The following is a 24,510-nucleotide window of genomic DNA, read 5'->3' on the forward strand; positions in this document are numbered from 1 at the left end:
GATGATATTGAATAACAGGTAAGGTACGAGGGGCGGCAACTTGAAGTTAGCGGAGGTTGAGGCCTGGTGGGTAACGGGAAGAGAGAATATATTGAAGGGCAAGTTCCCATCTCTGGAGTTCTGATAGGTTGGTGTCAGTGGGAAGTATCCAGATAACCCGGACAGTGTAACACTGTGCCAAGATGTGCTGGCCGTGCACCAAGGCATGTTTAGCCACAGGGTGATCCTCATTACCAACGAACATTGTCTGCTCATGCGAATGGACAGTTTGTTGCTGGTCATTCCCACATAGAAGGCTTCACAGTGTAGGCATGTCAGTAAATCACATGGGTGCTTTCACACGTGGCTCTGCCTTTGATCGTGTACACCTTCCGGGTTACAGGACTGGAGTAGGTGGTGGTGGGAGGGTGCATGGAACAGGTTTTACACTGGGGGCAATTACAAGGGTAGGAGCCAGAGGGTAGGGAAGGTGGTTTGGGGATTTCATAGGGATGAACCAACAGGTTACGAAGGTTAGGTGGCCGGCGGAAAGACACTCTTGGTGGAGTGGGGAGGATTTCATGAAGGATGGATCTCATTTCAGGGCAGGATTTGAGGAAGTCGTATCCCTGCTGGAGAGCCACATTCAGAGTCTGATCCAGTCCCAGAAAGTGGGACACTTTTGGGGGGTTTTTTGTGGGAGGTTCTGGGTTTGAGGAAGTGTCTCTAGCTATATGCTTCTGTACCAGGTCAGGAGGGTAGTTAGGGGATGCAAAAGCTGTTTTCAGGTTATTGGTGTAATGGTTCAGGGATTCAGTACTGGAGCAGATTCGTTTGCCATGAAGACCTAAGCTGTAGGGAAGGGACTGTCTGATATGGAATGGGTGGCAGCTGTCACAATGGAGGTACTGTTGCTTGTTAGTGGGTTTGATGTGGACAGATAGAGGTCAACATAGAGAAAAGTGGCATGGGATTTGGAGTAGGACCAGGTGAATCTGGTGGAACCAAAGGAGTTGAGGTTGGAGAGGAAATTCTGGAGTTGTTCTTCACTGTGGGTCTACATCATGAAGATGTCATCAATAAATCTGTACCAAACTTTGGGTTGGCAGGCTTGGATAACCAAGAAGGCTTCCTCTAAGCGACCCATAAATAGGTTGGCTTATGAGGGGGCCATCCTGGTACCCATGGCTGTTCCCTTTAATTGCCGGTATGCCTGGCCTTCAAAAGTGAAGAAGTTGTGGGTTAGGATGAAGCTGGCTAAGGTAATGAAGAAAGAGGCTTTAGGTAGGGTAGCAGGTGATCGAAGTGAAAGGAAGTGCTCCATCACAGCGAGGCCCTGGACGTGCAGCATATTTGTGTATAAGGAAGTGGCATCAATGGTTAAAAGGATGGTTTCTGGAGGTAACAGACTGGGTAAGGATTCCAGGCGTTTGAGAAAGTGGTTGGTGTCTTTGATGAAGGATGGGAGACTACATGTAATGGGTTGACAGTGTTGATCTACGTAGGCAGTGATACATTCTGTGGGGCTTGGTAACCAGCTACAATGGGGTGGCCAGGATGTTTGGGTTTGTGAATTTTAGGAAGTAGGTAGAAGGTAGGGGTGTGTGGTGTCAGTGGGGTCAGGAGGTTGATGGAGTAGAGTGAAAGGTTTTGTAGGGGGCCTAAGATTCTGAGGATTCCTTGAAGCTACACCTGGACATCAGGAATGGGATTACCTTGGCAAACTTTGTATGTAGTGTTGTCTGCAAGCTGACGCAGTCCCTCAGCCACATACTCCTGACAATCAAGTACCACAGTCGTGGAACCCTTGTCAGCCAGAAGAATGACAATGGATCGGTCAGCCTTCAGATCATGGATAGCCTGGGCTTCAGCTGTGGTGATGTTGGGAGTAGGATTAAGGTTTTTCAAGAAAGACTGAGAGGCAAGGCTGGAAGTGAGAAATTCCTGGAAGGTTTGGAGAGGGTGAGGAAGAGGAGATGGGTCCCGCTGTGATGGAGGACGGAACTGTTCCCGACAGGGTTCAATTTGGTTAGTGTCTTGGGGAGTTGGATCATTAGGAGTAGGATTAGGATTATTTGTCTTCGTGGCAAAGTGATATTTCCAGCTGAGACTACGAGTGTAGGACAGTAAATCTTTGACGAGGGCTGTTTGGTTGAATCTGGGAGTAGGGCTGAAGGTGGGGCCTGTCGATAGGACAGAGGTTTCGGATTGGGAGAGAGGTTTGGAGAAAGGTTAACTACTGAATTGGGGTGTTGTGGTTCGAGACTGTGTTGACTAGAATTTTGAGGTTTTTGTGGGAATGGAGCTGGAAGTGGGAGATTGAGTAGATGGGAGAGACTGGGTCTGTGTGCAGTGAGAGGAGGTTGAAGTTTGTTGGAAAGGTTATGGAGGGTGAATGAATTGCCTTTCCGGAGGTGGGAAACCAGGAGATTGGATAGTTTTTTGAGGTGGAGGGTGGCATGCTGTTCTAATTTGTGATTGGCCTGTAGGAGGATGCTCTGAACAGTGGGTGTGGATGTGGGAGAGGAAAGATTGAGGACTTTGATTAGGGATAAGAGTTGACGGGTGTTTTCATTGGGTGAGTTGATGTGTAGGTGAAGGATTAGGCGGGTGAGGGCTATGGGTTGTTCGGCTTGGAACTGGTATAGGGGCTGATGAAAAGAAGGGTTACAGACAGAGTTGGGAACTTTAAGTGTGAGGCCTTTGGGGGTAATGCCAAATGTCAGAAAAGCCTGAGTAAATAAAATATGGGAGCGTAATCTGGCTAGGGCGAAGGCATGTTTGTGGGGGGAATGTAAATAAAACTTAATGGGGTCGTTGTGAGGGTGACATGGTATTTAGAAGGTGGAAAGTGTAACATAAGGCAAAAATGAAAATAAAAATATATGGTGAGAGATAAAGGTGAACTAGACAGCAACTGGAGTTCTGGTGTGAAAAAGGTCAAAAAAGTATTGGTTAAAGTTGAGCCATGTTGATCCTTTGGTAAACAATGATGTGCACAAAGGTTAGGTAGTTGTATTGCCTCCAAAATATATTAAAGGGTGAAGAAATTCGGAAAAATTTCAGAAAAAACTGCGTGTAAATGTATTAAACGAGCTGGTTATGTGGTGGCAGATTATGAAAATGAGGCTAACAATTGTCAGATGAAGGAATAATAACGTTAAAACCTGTGGGAAGCTGCTAAAATATGATCGGTGATGTGGGAAAAACGGGAATGGAAATAAAGCGAAAGTTGTTAGAACTAGCCGAAATGGTTGTTTAATATGTGAAAGGAACTGAAGCTGTGAAGTAGTATTCACGAGGTTACACGAGAAATGTTTGTAAACTGTGAACGGGGGCTTTTATAGCAGTGGTAGTGTTGAAAGCAGTAAAAAAAATTTTTGGTTATGGTTTGGAAGTAAGTTACGTATTATTGAGAATATATATTTTTCCTCCTAAGGTAAATCTTTCCACTTGGATTGGAATGACTCCTTATCCTCTCCCTTAAAAACCACATCCTTTTGTCTTTCCCTCTCCTCCTCTCTTTCCTGATGAAGCAACCTTGCGTTGCGAAAGCTTGAATATTTGTGTGTGTGTGTGTGTGTGTGTGTGTGTGTGTGTGTGTGTGTGTGTGTGTGTGTGTGTGTGATTGTGTCTATCAACATACCAGCACTTTCTCGTTTGGGAAGTTACAGAATCTCTGTTTTTTATATATATTTTTCCCACGTGGAATGTTTCCCATATGAAATTTCACTTTCAGAAATGATTGTTTTGATGAACAAATGCCGCTCCAGATTAACAGCTGCCCACCTTGAAGACACTACCCGCATAAGCTGCTCCCCACCTGAACCTTTATTTAAACTGGCTCAAGACCACAAATGTAATTTCTCTCATTGATTTTTATACAAATATGCCTATTTCTTGTATTTCATATTTTGTGAGTGAAAATCAAAATAAAAAATACGGAGTATGTTTTTTTTTCTTTTCTTTTTTCTTCTTCTTCTTCTTCTTTTTTTTTTTTTTTAATACAAATATGTCTGTGTATTGTATTTCATGTTAGTATGAGAGTGAAAATTAAAGCAAAAAAATAGTATGGAATATGAGATTTTTCTGGACTTTTGAATACAAATATGCCTATTTAATGTATTTCATATTTTTTGTGAGTGAAAATTAAAATAAAAGGTTAGTAAGGAATATGAGTTTTCTCTTCTGGACCTTGATAAAAATTTTAAAAGTATCCAGACTCCATCTAAAATTACTTGCCAACCCCTACTCTAAATGTTCTTGATTGGGGAGACACAGTTACCTTGCTGCCATGTGCGGGAGGGAATTATCTTGCTGAAAGGAAAGCCCAAGATGGCTTGTCTTGTAGGGTCACAAAACAGGGCATAGAATATTTTTGACAGACTGCTGTGCTGTAAGGGTGTTGCTGATGGTACCCAAAGGGATTCTGCTATGGGGGGGGGGGGGGGGGGGGGGATATGGCACCACAGACCACCCCTCCTGGCTGTCAGGCCCTATGGCAGGCGACAAGTCATGTTGATATCCACTGCTGTCTGTGGTGTCCCCAGACACTGTTTTGCTGATCACTGGGGTTTAATTCAAAGTGGGACTCATCAAGACAATTCTATTCCAGTCAATGAGATTCCAGGCCCAAGATGTGTCTGGAGATACCTTAGATAGCCAGGTGCGACCTCCTAGTCACAGCTTTTGACTGTGTGAACCACAATATCCTAACACAAAAGTTAAAATATTATGAAAAGTCAGAGATGGCAGGTTTGAGGGTTTTTTTCCTATCTGAATGACAGAAAGCAATGAGCTGCAGTTCCATGTCAATCAGATGACAACAGGCACTCAGAATTTTAAGGGAACAGTTTACCACAAGGTTCAATTTGCAGTCTTCTCTTGTTTCTGACATATATAAACGATCTTCCACTTGTTGTTTCATAAGGTGCAGATTTTGTCCTTTTTACAAATGATACAAGTATAGGAATGAAAAGTAGTCTAGTCCCCATATTCAAAAAACAGCAGTAAATGGTTCACAGCTAAATGGCAGACCCAGTACATACACTTCAGTGCTTGTAGAACTCCACAAGCTATGAAAATAGGGTTCTCAAACAATGAAATCCAAGAAGCAGAATGTATTGTTATATTTTAGAACTACACATAGATCACAGACTTAATTTACAGGTACTTGGGTACATACACTATCAACAACCAGAGCACACTGAATGTCATCTAATCAGCTGGTGGAGCTGAAGAGTGAAAGAACTTTCTGTTAGGCAACTATTTCTACTCCACTGAAGAATACCTGCAGAGAAACTCAAATTTAATGTTTTAGTTCATAATGTTAAGTTTTTAGTTAAAATTGGCACTGAAATAGTAAAGTAATTTCACTGTATCACAATTTAATTATGTGCAATGCATATCTAACCTCTTTCCAAATCCCAGAGACCACTTTCTGTGAGTTCCATGGATTTCAGGGATGTATGCTTAGATAGTTCCAGGTGCAGAACCCACGTGTGAAAAGTCATTTTTCATAATTTTTTTAGCAGCTTCCAGTGCAAGCCAACAGCTGAAATATTGCACATGGATTTTTCTGGAAAATTTACTAACATAAATTTCAACACAGGATTGCTTATGACACGTCTCGACCACTCCCTCGTCATGTACAATGTTACAGCTCAGTATTAGTATTCATAATATAATACATCACAAAATCTTGCACTATACAATGCATCTGAAACAATATTTGTATATAATATAAATAACTACAGAACTACAGTAATTTTTAATTCAAGTGAATGGGCACATACAGTGTTAAACGTATTAACAATTGTTATAAATGTACAATGTAAATAAATATTTTTATGACTATTTACGTACATATAGACCCAATGAGGTATTATATACTTACTGTTATGATTAAATAACATAAAATATGCTAAATAATATACAGTTTAGAATCGTTATTAACAAATTAGACCCAAGAATGATACCAGGACACAATTTTCCTCTTAATTGATTAATTCCTTTGAGATAACACTTATGAGATTTGACCACACAACCACTGGCCACTCATTTTGATCTGGTACTCAAAAATCCTCAGACTTACAGTAATTAGTCTATAATATATCAACAAATTTAATTATTCTCATTTATTTCTATTATGCTTTTCATATGTCAGACCCACCTTGAAATTAAACTCATCCGGTAAATATTTTTCCCCAAATATAAGGAAGTCTGCATAAGTGTTTACTGATAAGTATTTTCTGAGTAACTTTTGTACACTGTATACACGTACATCACAATTTTTTCTTTCACGAATGCAAGCCGTAACTTCGGTACAGAGTACTTTTACAAACTCTTCACACTTTACAGTACCATTGAGACCAAATTTTCTGTCAAATTTTGGTAAAATATGATTATAAAATCTCTGATTAATCCAAGGCTTTGGACGTGTCAGTTTAGGTTTGTGATACACTTCACCGTCAATCAAGAAACGAGCATGTACTGTTGGTTTACCAAGAGTTTGCTTGAGATCCGATTTTTTCTGGTGAATAATACATTTACTTTTCTCCAGAGGTGCTGTGTTAATCACTGGTCTCTCCTCCTCTGTACCACCTGCATCATCATCTACCATTGGTTGTGGATGGTTGTCCGCATAACTTTGTCTCTCACTTCTCGTTTGGCTGTTTCTATTTATACTGTCTTGTTGAGTGTCAGTAAAACTTTGTTTCTCTTTTTCGGTTTGTCTGTTTCTCTGGAAACTGTCTTTCAAGTACTCATCATGCCCTTTACCATTATCTGCTTTAGAGAAACGAGGTGAATCTGAGGTAACAATTTTAGCATTTGACACATTGTTAGCTGTTGAATTTTTGTTCACATTTTTTCTTACTTCACTGCTGTTTTTAATGCTCAAGGAGAAGTTTTCCTTGTGAGATGTTCTATTTATATGAGATGCTGACAGAGAAGGAGAAGATAATTCTCTTAATTCTGGTGTTCCTTTCGATGTACAGTGTTCCTCACTAAAATTAGGTGCAACAGGATAATCAGTTTTATTTTCTATGGAAGCACCTGTCATTTTGGTGATACTCCTCATGTTACTGCCTTTTTTGCTAGTTGAGACATCTGTCTCAATCAATTTACTAGATGAAACTGCCACATAATAATTTGAAGACTTTCTCCTCTCAGCTCTCAAACTTACTTTGTCACTCTTTCTCAGATTAAGCTCGTCAACTTCTGAATTACAAATTTTCTGAGCAAATGTGTTAAATGGAGATATCTGGTCAATTTCAGCATGATTGTCACACTTTTCTTGTGCTTTACTAGTAGAGTATGAAGAAATGCTTCCCATACCAGGCAAAGATACACTCTGTTTGGTATCACACCCCATATTTTGAGGCTTAATTATTTTTTGGAATACAATATGATCAGGAGAGTTTGCAAGTTCACCAGGAACACTTTTATTGTTACCTTGCTTTTTCTTTTCATTTTTACTGTCTGCATTGATTAATTCATCTTGAGAATTTATGGATCTACTTTTTGCCAAGCTTTTATTTTTGTTTCTCATATGTCCAAACACTTGACTAACATCATTATCACCAGCAGACTGTTCTGATGTCCTGTAGTTTGATGTTAGGAAATTCAAAACATCTGAGGGAATGCTTTCTGTAATGGGTTTGTGGTCTGACACAGCATGTAAGTTTTCTGGCACAGGAATTTTGTTAGCAAAACTGGCATCTTTTCTTACAATATTTGAGTGATGCTCATTTGTTTCTAATTCACTGTGTTTCATTCCATTGTCATTTATTTTATTTTCAATAGTTGGTCCATTTCCACTTTCCCTGCCATTTAATGTGAAATTATTATTTCTGATACCTGCCTTCTCTGTCCGTGAACTAACTGTTTCACTACTTTCTGTGGAAACATGCGCTAACTCCAGAAATGAAGCTGCCAGGCTCCTTCTCGTTTTAGTCTCTATTTTGCGCATGGCAGAAGGTGGATGTTCCTTCTTACTGCTTGATTTCACCATTGTTGAATGTGGTACATTGTCTGGATCAAATGTTAAATCTGATGACAGAGTGTTGTCACAAACACTATTATAACATTTCTTTCTTTCCTTACAGTTAGTTTCCTCACTCTCATGATCTGAAACTCTTGGCTGGTGAGCAATGGGGTTATCTGACTGATACGTTTGTTTCTCTTTATGAGTTACTTTTAACATGTTAGATGTTGCCTCTTGCTGAAGTGCAGCCAGAGTAGGTGGACACTGTTCTATAATCTCATCTTTATCCACAACGATCTTAGAAGATGTAATTTTTGGTTTGAATTTAGAGATTGTAAGAGAATAACTAGGTGATTCCACTGGTCTGCCAAATTCAGGTAACGTGTGAAAATCATATTCAGAGGTGCGTTTGAGGCCATGGAAGGCTTTTCTTTTAACTAATGTATCAACTGAGTGGTTATAGTCCCCATCATTTGTTTGTCTACTACCTTCTAAGTTATAATTTTTATGTGAATCCCCCTGCATTCCTGAAAGCTCGAATGTGTGTGGTGACACTGGATCAATTTTCTTTCCAAGTACCTTCATTATAAATAAATTTGTGTCAGAAACTTCTACACTTTCCTTTGTATTAGCTGCCAATCCATTTTGGGCATAATTCTCATCCAAGGCAATATCACTGTGCTGTTTCTCAACAGTGGGCTCAGCACTTTTGTCATTATTTCCGACAGCTAATTCAGAGTAATTGGGCTGAAGATGTTTTTTGTTTCTTTTACCAACAATTTTAGCAGATGCAGGAGCTTTCATAACATCCATTTCTGCAGAAATACTACCTGCAAATGTATTTTTTTCATAATTCTCAGCCAAGGCAATATAATTGTTCTGCTTATCAATATTTTTCTCAGCACTTTCATCATTATTTCCAACAACCAATTCAGAGTAATTAGCCTGAAGATGTTTTTTGTTTCTTTTGCCAATGATTTTAGCAGATGCAGGAGCTTTTCGAACATCCATTTCAGCAGAAATATCTTTATTCTGTTGCTCACTGGTACATGGGTCATCTACATTCGCCTGCATGTTCCGAACAGAATCCTCAGCAACAGCATTCTCAACTACTGAGTCAAACATACCACTCTTCAGATGTATCTGCTTAAAATTGTATCTGAAATTTTTAGGTACTGGAGCAATGCTACTAGTTGATCCTGAAGAAACATTTCCAGTTTTATTTTCTAATTCAGCTATAGGATCAACGTTATTGCTGGTACCCATCAAAGATTCATACGGATTTTTCCCATGAGGCCTTGGCACCTTCTTCCTCAATGCATTTTTTGGTCTCACGTTCAAAATAGAGTCTGCACTTGATCTTGATTCAAATATTTTTGGTTGGTCACAACTCTTGGTGATTTCTGGATCTACATTAAGATTACTAGTCTTCTTCCAAGTATCTTTCATAAGTTGCTTCGTCTGATGTAAAATATTTTGCTCAGCACTGCCATCATTATTTCCAACAACTAATTCAGAGTAATTGGGCTGAAAATGTTTTTTGTTTCTTTTGCCAACAATTTTGGCAAATGCAGGAGCTTTTCGAACATCCATTTCAGCAGAAATATCTTTATTCTGTTGCTCACTGGTACATGGGTCATCTACATTCGCCTGCATGTTCCGAACAGAATCCTCAGCAACAGCATTCTCAACTACTGAGTCAAACATACCACTCTTCAGATGTATCTGCTTAAAATTGTATCTGAAATTTTTAGGTACTGGTGCAATGCTACTAGCTGATCCTGAAGAAACATTTCCAGTTTTATTTTCTAATTCAGCTATAGGATCAACGTTATTGCTGGTACCCATCAAAGATTCATACGGATTTTTCCCATGAGGCCTTTGCACCTTCTTCCTCAATGCATTTTTTGGTCTCACGTTCAAAATAGAGTCTGCACTTGATCTTGATTCAAATATTTTTGGTTGGTCACAACTCTTGGTGATTTCTGGATCTACATTAAGATTACCAGTCGTCTTCCAAGTATCTTTCATTAGTTGCTTCGTCTGATGTAAAACAGTAGGTGATGTTATATCAAATAAATCCTGCTTTATTACTGCATATTTCTTCTTCTTGAGTTTATGTTCTGGTGTTTTATATTTGGAAAAACTAGTATCTGATGATTCCATGCTATTACTCATCTCTCCTTCTCTTCTCGTCCGAGTATGGTGTTCGCTTATGTCAAGTGCGTCATCATATATTTGTGGTTTTGTGCCACTTGTTCGTGGTTTCTTTTTCTTCCTTAAGTGTACGTCCGTATCAACATTGTAATCAATTGCATTCTTTGAATTTGTTTGTTCCTCATTATTTGAATTTGAAAGTTGACCTCTCTTACAACTGCTTTTGAGCTGATGACTATTATCTGATAAAGAGGATGAACCATCTGATCCAGGGGAAATTCTTGAAGTCTCCCTCATATGTGCCAAAAGATACTGACCAGAATTTGACATCTCAAGAAATTTCTCTGAAAAGCGTGCTGTTTCCTCAACTCTAGTTGTATTTGGGATGAAATTTTCTGTGACTGAACTGTCTTCCAAATGCTTCTTCCACATCTCCCTTGCTGAAAAAAAGTAGAGTTAACGTCACTATCTAATTTTACTACACCATAATAGAATTACGAGGGGCGTTTGAAAAGTCTGTGCAAAAACAAAAACTACTTACGTGTTTGGGGTAAACCTTTTTTATTTTTCGACATGGTCTCCTTTTAGACTTATACACTTCGTCCAATGCTGTTCTAATTTGTTGATCCCTTCTGAATAATAGGAATTGTCCAAGTCTGCAAAATAGCTATTAGTTGCTGCAATCACCTCCTCGTTTGAATAAAATCTTTTATCAGCCATTTCTTCAAATTGAGGAACAAATAGTAGTCCGAGGGAGCCAAGTCTAAAGAATAGGGGGGATGTGAAACGAGTTGGAATCCTATTTCCATTAATTTTGCAACCACAACTGCTGAGGTGTGTGCTGGTGCATTGTCGTGATGGAAAAGGACTTTTTTGCGGCCCAATCGCCGGTGTTTTTCTTGCAGCTCAGTTTTCAAACAGTCCAATAATGATGAATGATATGCACCTGTAATAGTTTTACCCTTTTCCAGATAGTTGATGATTATTCCTTGTGAACTCCAAAAGACAGTCACCATAACTTTTCTGGCTGAAGGAATGGTATTTGCCTTTTTTGGTGCAGATTCTCCCTTGGTAACCCATTGTTAAGTTTGTTGTTTGTTCACAGGAGTATAGTAATGTACCCATGTTTCATCGACAGTGACAAAACGATGCTTTAAGTCCTGCGAATTCTTCCTGAACAGCTGTAAACCATCCTTGCAACACTTCTCACGATTCTGTTTTTGGTCAAGCATGAGCAATAGCAGAAGCCATCTTGCGAATAGCTTGCTTTCTCATGTCCAAATGTTTATGCAAACTATTATGTACCCGTTAATTCGAGATGCCTGCAGCACTAGCAATCTCATGCACCATAACACTTATGTCATCCATCACCATATTGTGGATTTTATCAATGATTTTTGGAGTCATAACCTCCACAGGGTGTCCAGAACGTTCAGGATTACTTGCACCCATATGGCCACACCGAAAATTTCGAAACCACTTATAAATTGTTCTAATCAAAGGTGTAAAGTCACCGTAATGTTTATCGAACTTTTCTTTAGTCTCCTGGGGCATTTTGCCTTTCATAAAGTAATGTTTAATCACCACACAATATTCTTTTATGTCCATTTTTTGACAATCACTCAACTTCCTTGATTCACGCGAATGCCAAACACAAAGAAATAGACCAATATGGCTGAAATTTGGAGTGTGTTCTTTCCAAAGATGCTACTAACCAAACATGACATCAATATGCACCAGTGGTGCCATCTCTCTGACTTTGCACAGACTTTTCAAACAGGCCTCATAGTACAAACTCACAAAGCAGATAAATTGTACATACAAATTATTTTCCTTGTATTACACTTGCAATGATAATTCACATCCTGTAATTCCTTTCTCTGTACACAAAATGGTGGAAAATTATTTGTCCTCTAACTTGTTGCTATTCAAGGTTTAGGATTCATATTATCTTTCTTTAAACACAGCAGTGATATCATAATCATTACAGAAGTAAAGAACTACATATATTCACAAGGTCAAAGATGAGTTTATCTTGGTCCAAACTGAGGCATATAAATAAATAGTAAGGCAAAACATTCTTTTAAAAATACATAAATAATGTGGTGGTGGTCGTGGGAGGAGGAGGGAGCTGTTATTCTATGCAGCTAACCAAAAGACCCTGTTTTCTAAACACTGATTTGAATCACCTTTTTACTTGTTTACCATCACACTCACTGAAATTTTTTTGAGAATATACATACTTTATATAATAGTTTTAAACAATACTTGATGTCTGTTCATTGTAAAGATACATTTTCAACTACATCCTGGTTTTTCCAACAGCAAATACTTTTCCTCCTCATGTGATTACAGCACAGCCAATGTGTCGAGCTCTTGCAAACTAATTTAAACAAAAGTTGGTACGTATTTTGTTATTTTATGGCACAGGCTTTGTTTCTAACACCAAAACAGTTAGAACATAATAAAGATGATAAATAACTTTTGAACAGTATATTCTCAGTTGTACTCCATGGGAAAAAGGGGGGCGAAGACTTGGGGAAAAGATTAGTTACTCAGAAGAACTATGAAGGGATACACCTCATCCATAATAACCATCCTAGATGATAGCCATCTTCCACAGAGGTTAGGCAAACCACTACTCTGTCTCGAGATGGCTCATCACAGCAACACATTGGGAATGTGCTTGTGTGACAGGACGGTAGGGAGGGTGCTGCAAAGACAATGGGACAAAGGCCTTACAATACAATACAATACAATGCAATGTGACCACACTATGGGAGGTTCAAGCTATTGGGTGGCAAGCAATCCGAGACTGACAGTAACAGCACAGTTCTAGCCAACTGCAATGCTGCTGCTACCGGTCAAGAGGTATCAGGGCAAACAGTTTAAAAATGGTTGCGGGAAACACATATTCACCTGTATACATCAATGAAGATGCCTAATTTTACATGTGCACATTGTGTTGCCAGGTTGTATTTGTTAGCACAGTGGGATGTCACTTCCCCCACAGTCCGCATTCAGGGGCTAATGTGCAATGGTTTGGATGGGCATTAGATTAAACAGGCAAACACCTCTCATCATAGTGACGCCTCCACAATTAAACGGCCAATGCTACTGGGACAAGATAGTGGAGCTGTGCGTCATTCTGGAGGCTGTAGTGTTTGGACCATGCTTAACACTGATGCAGGGCAATGTTCAGGCTCACATCATCTGGCCCATCCATGATTGTCTCAATACACCGGATATCTCAGTTGTGGAATGGCCTGCCAACAGCTCTGACTTAAACCCAACTGAAATGAAAGTGTGTGAGATTTCATGGGTCGAAATTGAGACACTGCCCGATTCATTACAAAACATCTGGAACAACATCACTCAGGTCTACATCAATTTCGTATCTGTAGCTTTAGTCATTGATACCATGATGTCATTAATTTTGGAGCTCGAATCATCTGTTATTAAGAATTCATTTAAATCAATAAGAATATTCTTAAAATTTGAACTTTTTTCCTTTCTTTGTCCTGAAATTGATTTGTGCAACAAAACAAAGTAGCAGTGTAACGCCAAAACGCTGCTGCAGCAGCATTGCTGGCAGCATGCGAAGCCTGAGTGGTGTCTGAACAGTTGCTTATCCCGGTGGCTCTTATGGAGCAGTGAATGGCCAGTTTCTGTACAAGGAAATGTTTAAGGTGTCCAAAAAAGATGCATGGGTGCCACGGAGGGTTTTGCCGAATGAATATCCCATGCTCACACCACAGGAGGGCAGAGAAAGGAGGATTGCAAAAGCATTAACACCTTTTTCTGCTTTGGATTTATATTTTGAACAGTCTCCAGCTGGCTGGTTGGTTTGATATTTAAAGGGACCAAACTATGTAGTCATCGGTCTCTTGTTCCATTGAACTAAATCCATGGGATGAAACGCAAAACAAACAGGACACACCACAGGAGTTCTAGATGGGGGAAAAAAAAAAAAAAAAAAAAAAAACACACACACAAAGCTGAACACACTAGGGACAACAGAACACAAGAAAAGCACAGACATACAAGAAACAGGCAGAAGAGCTTAAAACAGTAGAGCAGATGTCCTGGTACGGCTGATCACGAGGATAAGAAAGGATGAGCCAGCCTCTCTGCAACACTTTAAATTCTCTAACCTAAAAGTACTAGGGTAGATAGCACAGGGAGACAAAGGACAGGAACTAAAACTTAAACCGAAGAATAAGAACCAGTGTCACGTAGAAAATGTAAAACCAAGTTAGCCGTGGAGGCATTGTCTCCTAAAATCGAAGGAAGGGAGTCAGGGAGATTAAAATTTCGTCTTAGAGTGGCTAGATGTGGACAGTCCACCAAAAGGTGGACCACTGTCAAACGGGAGCCGCAGAGACAACATGGTGGGGCCTCACGCCAGAGAAGATAGCCATGCATCAGTCAAGTGCGGCGGATGCAAAGGCAGCAGAGGAGCACAGACACACTGTGAGAAGCCTGCAGAGAAGACTTCCACTGAGTTGTGTTCTCCTTGATGGCGCGGTGTTTACTGAGCATAACTAATCAACACCATTCAGCATCCCAAATCCCGCGACCCTTGTGGCATAACACCGATCGGAGGTCAGGTTTGGGTATTCCGATCACCAGAAGCAGCTTACATGTGGCCTTTTTGGCCAGCCTGTCAACGAGCTCATTTCCTGGGATTCCAACATGCCCCGGGGTCCATACAAAGACTACTGATTGATCAGATCGTTCGAGGGCATAAACCGACTCCTGGATAGTTGCTACCAGAGGATGGCATGGGTAGCACTGATCAATGGCCTGTAAACCACTGAGAAAAATCACTGCAGACCAGGTAGGACACACCGGGGCAGGAACAAATATGCTGAAGGGCATGAGAGATGGCCACCAGCTTCGCAGTGAAGACACTGCAGCCATCCACCAAGGAGCACTGTTCGATATGCACCGAGTGAGCACAGGCATAGCCTATGCAACCATCATCAACCAGTGAGCCGTTGGTGTAGATGACTTCAGAACCCTGGGATGCATCACGGATCTATAAAAATTGACTGCGGAGTGCCTCAGGAGGAACGGAGTCCTTATGGAATTGCGAAATGTCCAGCCGTAGTATCGGCCGAGGCATACACCACAGAGGCATATGTTTATGGACCCGCACGAAATGCTGTAAAGAAAATGACTTGAGTTCAAACAACAGGGAACGGACATGAACAGCGATCATTATCCCTGACTGACGCCGCCATTCCGGGAGATGAACCACTGTGTTTGGGAACAAAAGACAGTAATTCGGATGCTGAGGCAAGCTATGGACATGCGCTGCATAGTGGGCGAGCAGTTGGTGGCGCCTGATGTACAATGGAGGGACTCCAGCTTCCTGGACTCATTCGAAAAGTGCCCGTCGCTAGGCGGACTCTGCAGTGGTGCACAGGATCAAGCAACTTGAGTGCTGAGGGCGCGGACGAACCATACGCTACACTCCCATAGGCAAATTGTGACTGAAGTAGGGCTTTGTAGAGCCGCAGCAATGTAGAGCGATCTGCCCCCAAGGTGATGTAGCTAGGGCAGCTGAGGGCATTAAGATGCCGCCAGCACTTTCACTTAAACTGACGAATGTGGGGGAGCCATGTTAGCCGGGCGTCAAAAACCCGTCCTAAAAAGCAATACGTTTCGATTACCTGTAGTGGATGGCCATCAAGAAAAAGTGCAGGGTCAGGATGGACTGTCCGTTGCCGATAGAAATACAAAACGCAGGTCTTGTCGGCAGAGAAATGAAACCTGTGGGAGAGAGCCCATGACTGCGCATTCCGAATGGCTCCCTGCAGTTGGTATTCAGCAACACCAATGGTGGAGGAACTGAAGCAAATGCATAAATCGTCAGCATATAAGGAGGGCAACACTGACGGCCGTACAGCTGCTGCTAGGCCACTTATCATCATCATCATCATCATCATCATCATCATCATCATCATCATCAAAGACTGATTATGACTTTCAGCGTTCAGTCTGGAGCATAGCCCCCCTTATACAGTTCCTCCATGATCCCCTATTCAGTGCTAACATTGGTGCCTCTTCTGATGTTAAACCTATTACTTCAAAATCATTCTTAACCGAATCCAGGTACCTTCTCCTCGGTCTGCCCTGACTCCTCCTACCCTCTACTGCTGAATCCATGAGTCTCTTGGGTAACCTTGCTTCTCCCATGCGTGTAACATGACCCCACCATCTAAGCCTGTTCGCCCTGACTGCTACATCTATAGAGTTCATTCCCAGTTTTTCTTTGATTTCCTCATTGTGGACACCCTCCTGCCATTGTTCCCATCTACTAGTACATGCAATCATCCTAGCTACTTTCATATCCGTAACCTCAATCTTGTTGATAAGGTAACCTGAATCCACCCAGCTTTCGCTCCCATACAACAAAGTTGGTCGAAAGATTGAACGGTGCACAGATAACTTAGTCTTGGTACTGACTTCCTTCTTGCAGAAGAGAGTAGATCGTAGCTGAGCGCTCACTGCACTAGCTTTGCTACATCTCGCTTCCAGTTCTTTCACTATGTTGCCATCCTGTGAGAATATGCATCCTAAGTACTTGAAACCGTCCACCTGTTCTAACTTTGTTCCTCCTATTTGGCATTCCATCTGTTTATATTTCTTTCCCACTGACATTACTTTCGTTTTGGAGATGCTAATCTTCATACCATAGTCCTTACATTTCTGATCTAGCTCTGAAATATTACTTTGCAAACTTTCAATCGAATCTGCCATCACAACTAAGTCATCCGCATATGCAAGGCTGCTTATTTTGTGTTCACATACCTTAATCTCACCCAGCCAGTCTATTGTTTTCAACATATGATCCATAAATAATATGAACAACAGTGGAGACAGGTTGCAGCCTTGTCTTACCCCTGAAACTACTCTGAACCATGAACTCAATTTACCGTCAACTCTAACTGCTGCCTGACTATCCATGTAAAGACCTTTAATTGCTTGCAAAAGTTTGCCTCCTATTCCATAATCTTGTAGAACAGACAATAACTTCCTCCTAGGAACCCGGTCATATGCCTTTTCTAGATCTATAAAGCATAGATACAATTCCCTGTTCCACTCATAAGACTTCTCCATTATTTGCCGTAAGCTAAAGATCTGGTCCTGACAACCTCTAAGAGGCCTAAACCCACACTGATTTTCATCCAACTGGTCCTCAACTAATACTCGCACTGTCCTTTCAACAAAACCTGAGAAGATTTTACCCTCAATGCTGATTAAAGAGATACCTCTGTAGTTGTTACAATCTTTTCTGTTTCCATGTTTAAAGATTGGTGTGATTACTGCTTTTGTCCAGTCTGATGGAACCTGTCCCGACTCCCAGGCCATTTCAATTATCCTGTGTAGCCATTTAAGACCTGACATTCCACTGTATTTGACGAGTTCCGACAATTTCATCCACCCCAGCCGCTTTATTGCACTGCAATCTACTCACCATTTTTTCCACTTCCTCAAATGTGATCCTATTTCCATCATCATTCCTATCCCATTCTACCTCGAAATCTGAATCATTACTGATCGCATTTTCACCTACATTGAGCAACTCTTCAAAATAATCCCTCCATCTGCCAAAGGCATCCACAGGATTCACCAGCAGTTTTCCTGACCTGTCCAAAATACTTGTCATTTCCTTCTTACCTCCCTTTCGAAGACTGCTAATTACACTCCAGAATGGTTTTCCAGCAGCTTGACCCATAGTCTCCAACCTGTTTCCAAAGTCTTCCCATGATTTCTTCTTGGATGCTGCAATTATAAGTTTGGCTTTGTTTCTTTCTTCAACATAACTTTTTCTGTCTACCTGGGTTCTGGTATGTAGCCATTCTTGATACGCCTTCTTTTTCCTTTTACAGGCTGCCTTGACTGTGTCATTCCACCAAGCTGTTTGCTTCATACTACTTTTACACACACTACTGTTCCAAGACATTCTTTAGCCACTTCTAGTACTGTGTTCCTGTACCTTGTCCATTCCTTTTCCAATGACTGTAATTGACTACATTCAACTAATTGGTACCTTTCTGAGATCGCTGTTATGTACTTGTGCCTGATTTCCTTATCCTGAAGTTTCTCCACTCTTATCCTCCTACATATGGACCTGACCTCCTGCACTTTTGGCCTCACAATCCCAATTTCACTGTAGATTAAATAATGATCAGTGTCATCAAAGAATCCCCTGAATACACGTGTGTCCCTCACAGCCTTCCTGAATTCCTGATCTGTTATTATATAGTCAATGACAGATCTGGTTCCCCTGCCTTCCCAAGTATACCGGTGAATGTTCTTATGTTTAAAAAAGGAGTTTGTGATTACTAAGCCCATACTGGCACAGAAATCCAAGAGTTGTTTCCCATTCCTGTTGGCCTCCATATCCTCTCCAAATTTACCCATAAACTTTTCATACCCTTCTGTTCGATTTCCAATCCTGGCGTTAACATCACCCATGAGCAGAACACTGTCCTTGTCCTTTACTCTAACAACTACATCACTGAGTGCCTCATAAAAACTATCCATCTTATCTTGATCTGTCCCTTCACAATGCAAATATACTGACACAATCCTAATTTTCTTGCTAGACACTGTCAAATCTATCCACATCAGTCTTTCGTTTACATACCTTATTGCAACTACGCTGGGTTCCATTTCTTTCCTGATGTAAAGCCCTACACCCCGTTGTGCTATTCCTGCTTTGACTCCTGACAGGTAGACCTTGTATTCTCCCACTTCCTCTTCTTTCTCACCCCTTACCCGAATGTCACTAACAGCTAAAACGTCCAGCCCCATCTTACTTGCAGCCTCTGCCAGCTCTACCTTCTTCCCAGAGTAGCCCCCATTGATATTAATAGCTCCCCATCTCATTACCATTTGTTTGCCAAGTCGTATCTTAGGAGTCCCCGGTTTGTCAGTTAGAGGTGGGACTCCGTCACCTCCAAAGGTCCGAGGCATTTTGCTCTGATTGTTGCCAGCATCATATTTAAAGTACCAGGGAAGCAGGTTGCTAGCCTTACTTGCCCCAAGTCCCATTGGGTTTTACCCCTAACGGCTGAGGGACTAACCGGTGGATTTGGTAGACTTTGCTGTATGAGCACAAAGGTGACCACGACTCAGAATATGTCCGAGATGCCCAGCCTTGTTCCAAAGTAACTGGTATCCCGACTGTCAGGACCACTTACTTGGCCACTCATACGTTGCCCGTGGTTCATGAACTAGGACATGACTACAGGAACCCACACCATGAACCACAGGCCACTTATAGCGACTAAAAAAAGTGGAACACTCAATACAGAGCCCTGTGGGACCACACATATAGAGACACAGGCAGATGGGAAGACAAAGAGGTTGGGCAGATATGTCAGTCGAGGCGGAAGAACAGAGGCAAAGATGTTGTTGAATGACAAGTGATGTACGAGGGGCGGCAACTTGAAATTAGCGGAGGTTGAGGCCTCCGCAAATTTGAAGTTGCCACCCCTCGTACATCACTTGTCATTCAACAACATCTTTGCCTCTGTACTTCCACCTCGACTGACACCTCTGCCCAACCTCTTTGTCTTTACATAAGTCTGCCTGTGTCTATATATGTGCGGATGGGTGTGTGTGTGTGTGTGTGTGTGTGTGTGTGTGTGTGTGTGTGTGTGTGTGTGTGTGTGGCGCGCGCGCGCGCGAGCGAGCGAGAGAGAGAGAGAGAGAGAGAGAGAGAGAGAGAGAGAGAGAGAGAGAGAGAGAGAGAGAGAGAGTGTATACTTTTCCTTTTTTCCCCCCAAGGTAAGTCTTTCCACTCCCGGGATTGGAATGACTCCTTACCCTCTCCCTTAAAACCCACATCCTTTCTTCTTTCCCTCTCCTTCCCTCTTTCCTGATGAAGCAACCGTGGGTTACGAAAATTTGTAATTTGTGTGTGTGTGTTTTTTGCCTCTATCAACATACCAATACCAACGCTTTCGTTTGGTAAGTTACAACATCTTTGTTTTTAGATATATTTTTCCCCTCTTGGAATGTTTCCCTCTATTATAATCGTAAGTATTATAGTAGTTGTATTACACATTCAATACCTTATAAATAAATAAAAAGAATTTTTTTATTTTAAATTCAATGCATTAGTATTTGTAAAATGATTCTTTCATATAGTGTTCATTAAAAAATGATGTTTGAGTTGTAAATATTTGTCATGTATTATTGTTTTCTGACATGTTCTACATCCTGGAGGATCTCCTCACTACGGATCAATTGGAATGAAAGTTAATCTAATCTAATCTCATCTATAGTGGACAGGCAAAAGACTGCTAAACCTGTAAGATTTCAGCCAAAAGTCCTTCTGAATCACACACACACACACACACACACACACACACGTGATTCAGTGCAGAGGCGAGGTGCGTACCATGTCTAAGTGAAGTACTGTCATGTTATTAGATAAATTGCATTCGGGAGGGGGCGGACAGACTGGAGGGCAGGGGGCATAGACGTATGAGGGAGGGCTCCCCCCCCCCCCCCCCTTCACCGCACCCACTGCTACACTCTTACCTCCCCGGTCAGGATTTTCTGTATGCTGCTCACGGCAGTTTCAACAAAAATTGTTATTGTTTATAAGAATGAATTTTACATAAAACATCACTTAACATCTGCTATTAAGTACTCAAACTAAAAATAACGCCACTATATAAACCCAAATTCAGTCAAATTATTTTGTCTATTCACATAAAAGTACTGGAAACGAGGCAGAGTCAGCCTGTAAACTGGAAAGTGACAGTGCCTTTCCTGGAAAAATGCTTCAATTACATACAGTATGGCTAAGAATCAGTTTTCCCTCAGGGTGCAAACACACACATCAGTTCCATTCATGCGTGTTTGTTTCCTTAGTATTATTAGCAATTCGTACCTGTATTGCGCATACTGTTAAAGCAGTTTGACAAAATAAACACAGCATGACTGCGCACTGCATTGCCAGTAACTCACAATGCATGCTGTGGAAGAGTTGGTACAACTTCATGAAATACCCTGTTGCTGCTTCTTGTGACGCAGTGGGGTAGGGTGAGTGAGGAACAACCTGCTCACTCCTCAGTTTGCAGACCTACAACAGAGGGAAGTGGGAAGTGCATGACCACAATCCAGCAACAGACCTACCATCGTACATTTATATTCCATCTCTCCGCCTCCCCCTCCACTATACAAAAATTGGCGGCTACACACATTTCTTCCCCTACTCTACCTCTCGTGGTCATAACTGAGTAGCTAAAAGGGGAACCTACAGTTTACAATGTACTTGGAACTATAGCAATAAACTATGCCCGGTGCTAATCTACCCCTATGGTAATTATTGGAGTTACTTCCAAAACACTATTTATGGTTACGTATGTAAGAGTAAAATGTATTTTGAGAAGGAGGAGTATCTGCTGCTCCTCTTCTACTGCTCAGGTGCTACTTCTATCAAACACTAGAATCATGAAATTAATAACTAATGCTTTTTGTGATATTTCTAATAGATGATTTAGCAAACTGATGTCTGGTGATATGCATTACCTAAGTGTTATGCACCTGCTTTCAATTGTTTATTTTTTAACTTTTGCTTTCAGGTATTATTAGGAAGAATTAAATGAATTCAATTATTTGAATGTAATGTTACCTAGTTTATTCTGTCCATGGTTAAAAATACTCCAAATTACAAAACTTCCTGACAGATTAAAACTGTGTGCCCGACCAAGACTCGAACTCAGGACCTTTGCCTTTCGCGGGCAAGTGCTCTACCATCTGAGCTACCGAAGCATGACACACACCCGGTACTCACAGCTTTACTTCTGCCAGTATCTCGTCTCCTACCTTCCAAACTTTACAGAAGCTCTCCTGCGAAACTTGCAGAACTAGCACTCCTGAAAGAAAGGTAGCTGTGAGTACCAGGCGTGAGTCGTGCTTTGGTAGCTCAGATGGTAGAGCACTTGCCCGCGAAAGGCAAAGGTCCCGAATTCGAGTCTCGGTCGGGCACACAGTTTTAATCTGCGAGGAAGTTTCATATCAGCGCACACTCCGCTGCAGAGTGAAAATCTCATTCTACTCCAAATTACCTTTGCACAAAATATTCCAAACCTCAAAAACATAGTTGATAAATCATTTTGGCCATTCAGATAAAAATGGAAAGATTTTTGCAACAGCACTTTTAGTTGCAAAAGAATGAAACTGCTGTTTATTGTATGTTCTTGATAAGCTTCTTCCCATTTCATTCTGTAAATTCTTTGAATAATGTAACCGAGTCAGTCTTTACAATTCTCTCCCACTCAGTGTCTTCCTTTGTAGTAAAACGCAATTGACGGCAACACTTTATTGCTGTCACATGACAGTCACAGCCAGATAAACCATTTATTACAAAACTTGCATGTATTTCACGAAAGGGGGCTTGATTTAGAAATGAATTACATTCTAGTTGGGAACATAAGTGTGGGATCAAATGAAACTTGAACATCAGCAACACTAAGTGCCCTTTATCACAGCTATGCGAGATGAAATCAATATGGACATCTCCACATACAGTTATTTTCCAATTATTTCTACTAGGTCTTATTATTACCCTCTGTAACTGGCTGAAGAGTTTTAAATATTTCCTGTTAGGGGCCTGCAAATTGTCAGAACTGCTATCTTTTATGTTTCCACGTCTATTAATAAAGAAGATTACTTAGAACTGTTCACTGTAAAGTGCATTGGGTTGTATGGCCTGGGACTTTATTCCACTTTTTGTGCAGTCCCCTTTTCTCATACTACATCCACAATATTGTGATAGTAAGATTTAACTACATACTTGCATCTGTTCAATTTATGTGACTCTATAATGACTACTACTATCTGTGCTACCCAAGCTATTGTTTCTCCATGGATTGTTGCAACTGTGTTTGTAGTTAATTTGCACCTTATCAGTTTACCTTATTTTCAATATTTGTCTGTAGCACCACATCTCAAATGTTTCCATTCTCTTCTGTTCCGGTATTGTCACAGTCCATGTTTCACTACCCTACAATGCTGTTCTCCGAATGTATATTATCAGAAGTTTCTTCCTCAAATTAAGGCCTATGTTTGATACTAGTAGACTTCTCCTGATGAGGAATGCCCTTATTGCCATTGCTAGTCTGCTTTTGATGTCCTCCTTGCTCCATCCATCATTGGTTATTTTGCTGCCTTGGTTATTTTGCTGCCTAGGTAGTAGAATTCCTTAACTCCGTCTACTTTGTGACCTCCAATCCTGATGTTAAGTTTCTTGCTGTTCTCATTTCTGCCACTTCTCATTACTTTCATCTTTCTTTGATTTACTCTCAATCCATATTCTTTATCATTGGACTGTTCATTCCATTCAGGAGATTGTGTAATTATTCTTCACTTTCACTCAGGAATGCAATGTCATTGATATCCTTTCACCTTGAATTTTAATTCCATTCCTGAATCTCTGTTTTATTTCCATCACTGCTTCTTCAATGTACAGATTGAACATTAGGGCTGAAAGACCACACCCCTGTTATTACTGATACACAACACCGTGATTCCAATACAACATTAATTTATTTTCGCCAAGGAATGTACATCATGGAATATAAAACATTAATTCAAGGATAATCAATATTTCCAGAGTGTCTATAATTGCAGATATCAACTCGCAAGACCCTCCTCACCCTGGTCAACTTCTAGAGGAATGACCAGCTGAACAGGACGTGAGATTACGGATCCTTCTGAAGATCGTAAGGTTACAGTTCGTATTTTCCCATCTTTTCCTTCATGAAGATCTTCTATCCACGTCTTCCTCTACATATGTCGTGGACGAACATCCTCTTGTAGAAGAACAACATCACCCAGCTGGAGTCTTCCTGAACCTGGCCTTTGTTGACGAGTTTCATTGAAGTTTTTGAGCAGGATCAGATATTCTTTCTCCCACCCGTTCCAGAAGTGTTCTACCATCTTCTGCAGCTGTTGAAATTCCTTGGACAAGGCCTTTGTAACTGGTGATTCTGGACCAGTAGGCAGTGTTGTGAGTCGATCACCTACAAGGAAATGTGTGGGTGTCATTGGCTCAGATTCCTCTCCCGCTTGCATAATTGGTCTAGAGTTTAGTGCTGCTTCTATACTGACCAGGATTGTGTTGAGACCTTCTTCGTCCAACTGTGACTGACCTAAAACTTTTCTCAGGCAGCTTTTGACAGATTCCCAGAATCCTCCCCACCAAGGTGCGTGTGGGGCGATGAATTTCCAAGTGATGGCTTGCTGGGTGAGGTACTTGTGCGTCTTGCTTGCCATGAGAGCCTGCTAGAGCTCCTTCAGCTCTAAGTGCGTGGCATGGAATGTAGTAGCATTATCAGTGTAAATTGTGCTGG

At 41.1% G+C, this 24,510-nt stretch overlaps 1 protein-coding gene across 5 annotated transcripts in view; it reads right to left on the reverse strand.

Moving 5' to 3' along the window:
- Positions 1 to 4,584: 4,584 nt before the first annotated feature.
- LOC126162050 (uncharacterized) overlaps positions 4,585 to 24,510 on the reverse strand; it is a 60,242-nt gene continuing 40,316 nt past the window's right edge. For 3 of the 5 annotated variants that reach the window (XM_049918292.1, XM_049918294.1, XM_049918291.1), the window contains one exon: positions 4,589 to 10,563. In XM_049918292.1, coding sequence (XP_049774249.1) covers positions 6,113 to 10,563 — 4,451 coding nt within the window. In that variant the 3' untranslated portion in view covers positions 4,589 to 6,112. Of the gene's footprint in view, positions 10,564 to 21,044; positions 21,166 to 24,510 lie in introns of those variants that run through there. The other 2 variants (XR_007534987.1, XM_049918293.1) reach the window with 2 other exon arrangements.

This window comes from Schistocerca cancellata, chromosome 2 (genome assembly GCF_023864275.1).
Source record: "Schistocerca cancellata isolate TAMUIC-IGC-003103 chromosome 2, iqSchCanc2.1, whole genome shotgun sequence".
NCBI classification, from domain to species: Eukaryota; Metazoa; Arthropoda; class Insecta; order Orthoptera; family Acrididae; genus Schistocerca; species Schistocerca cancellata.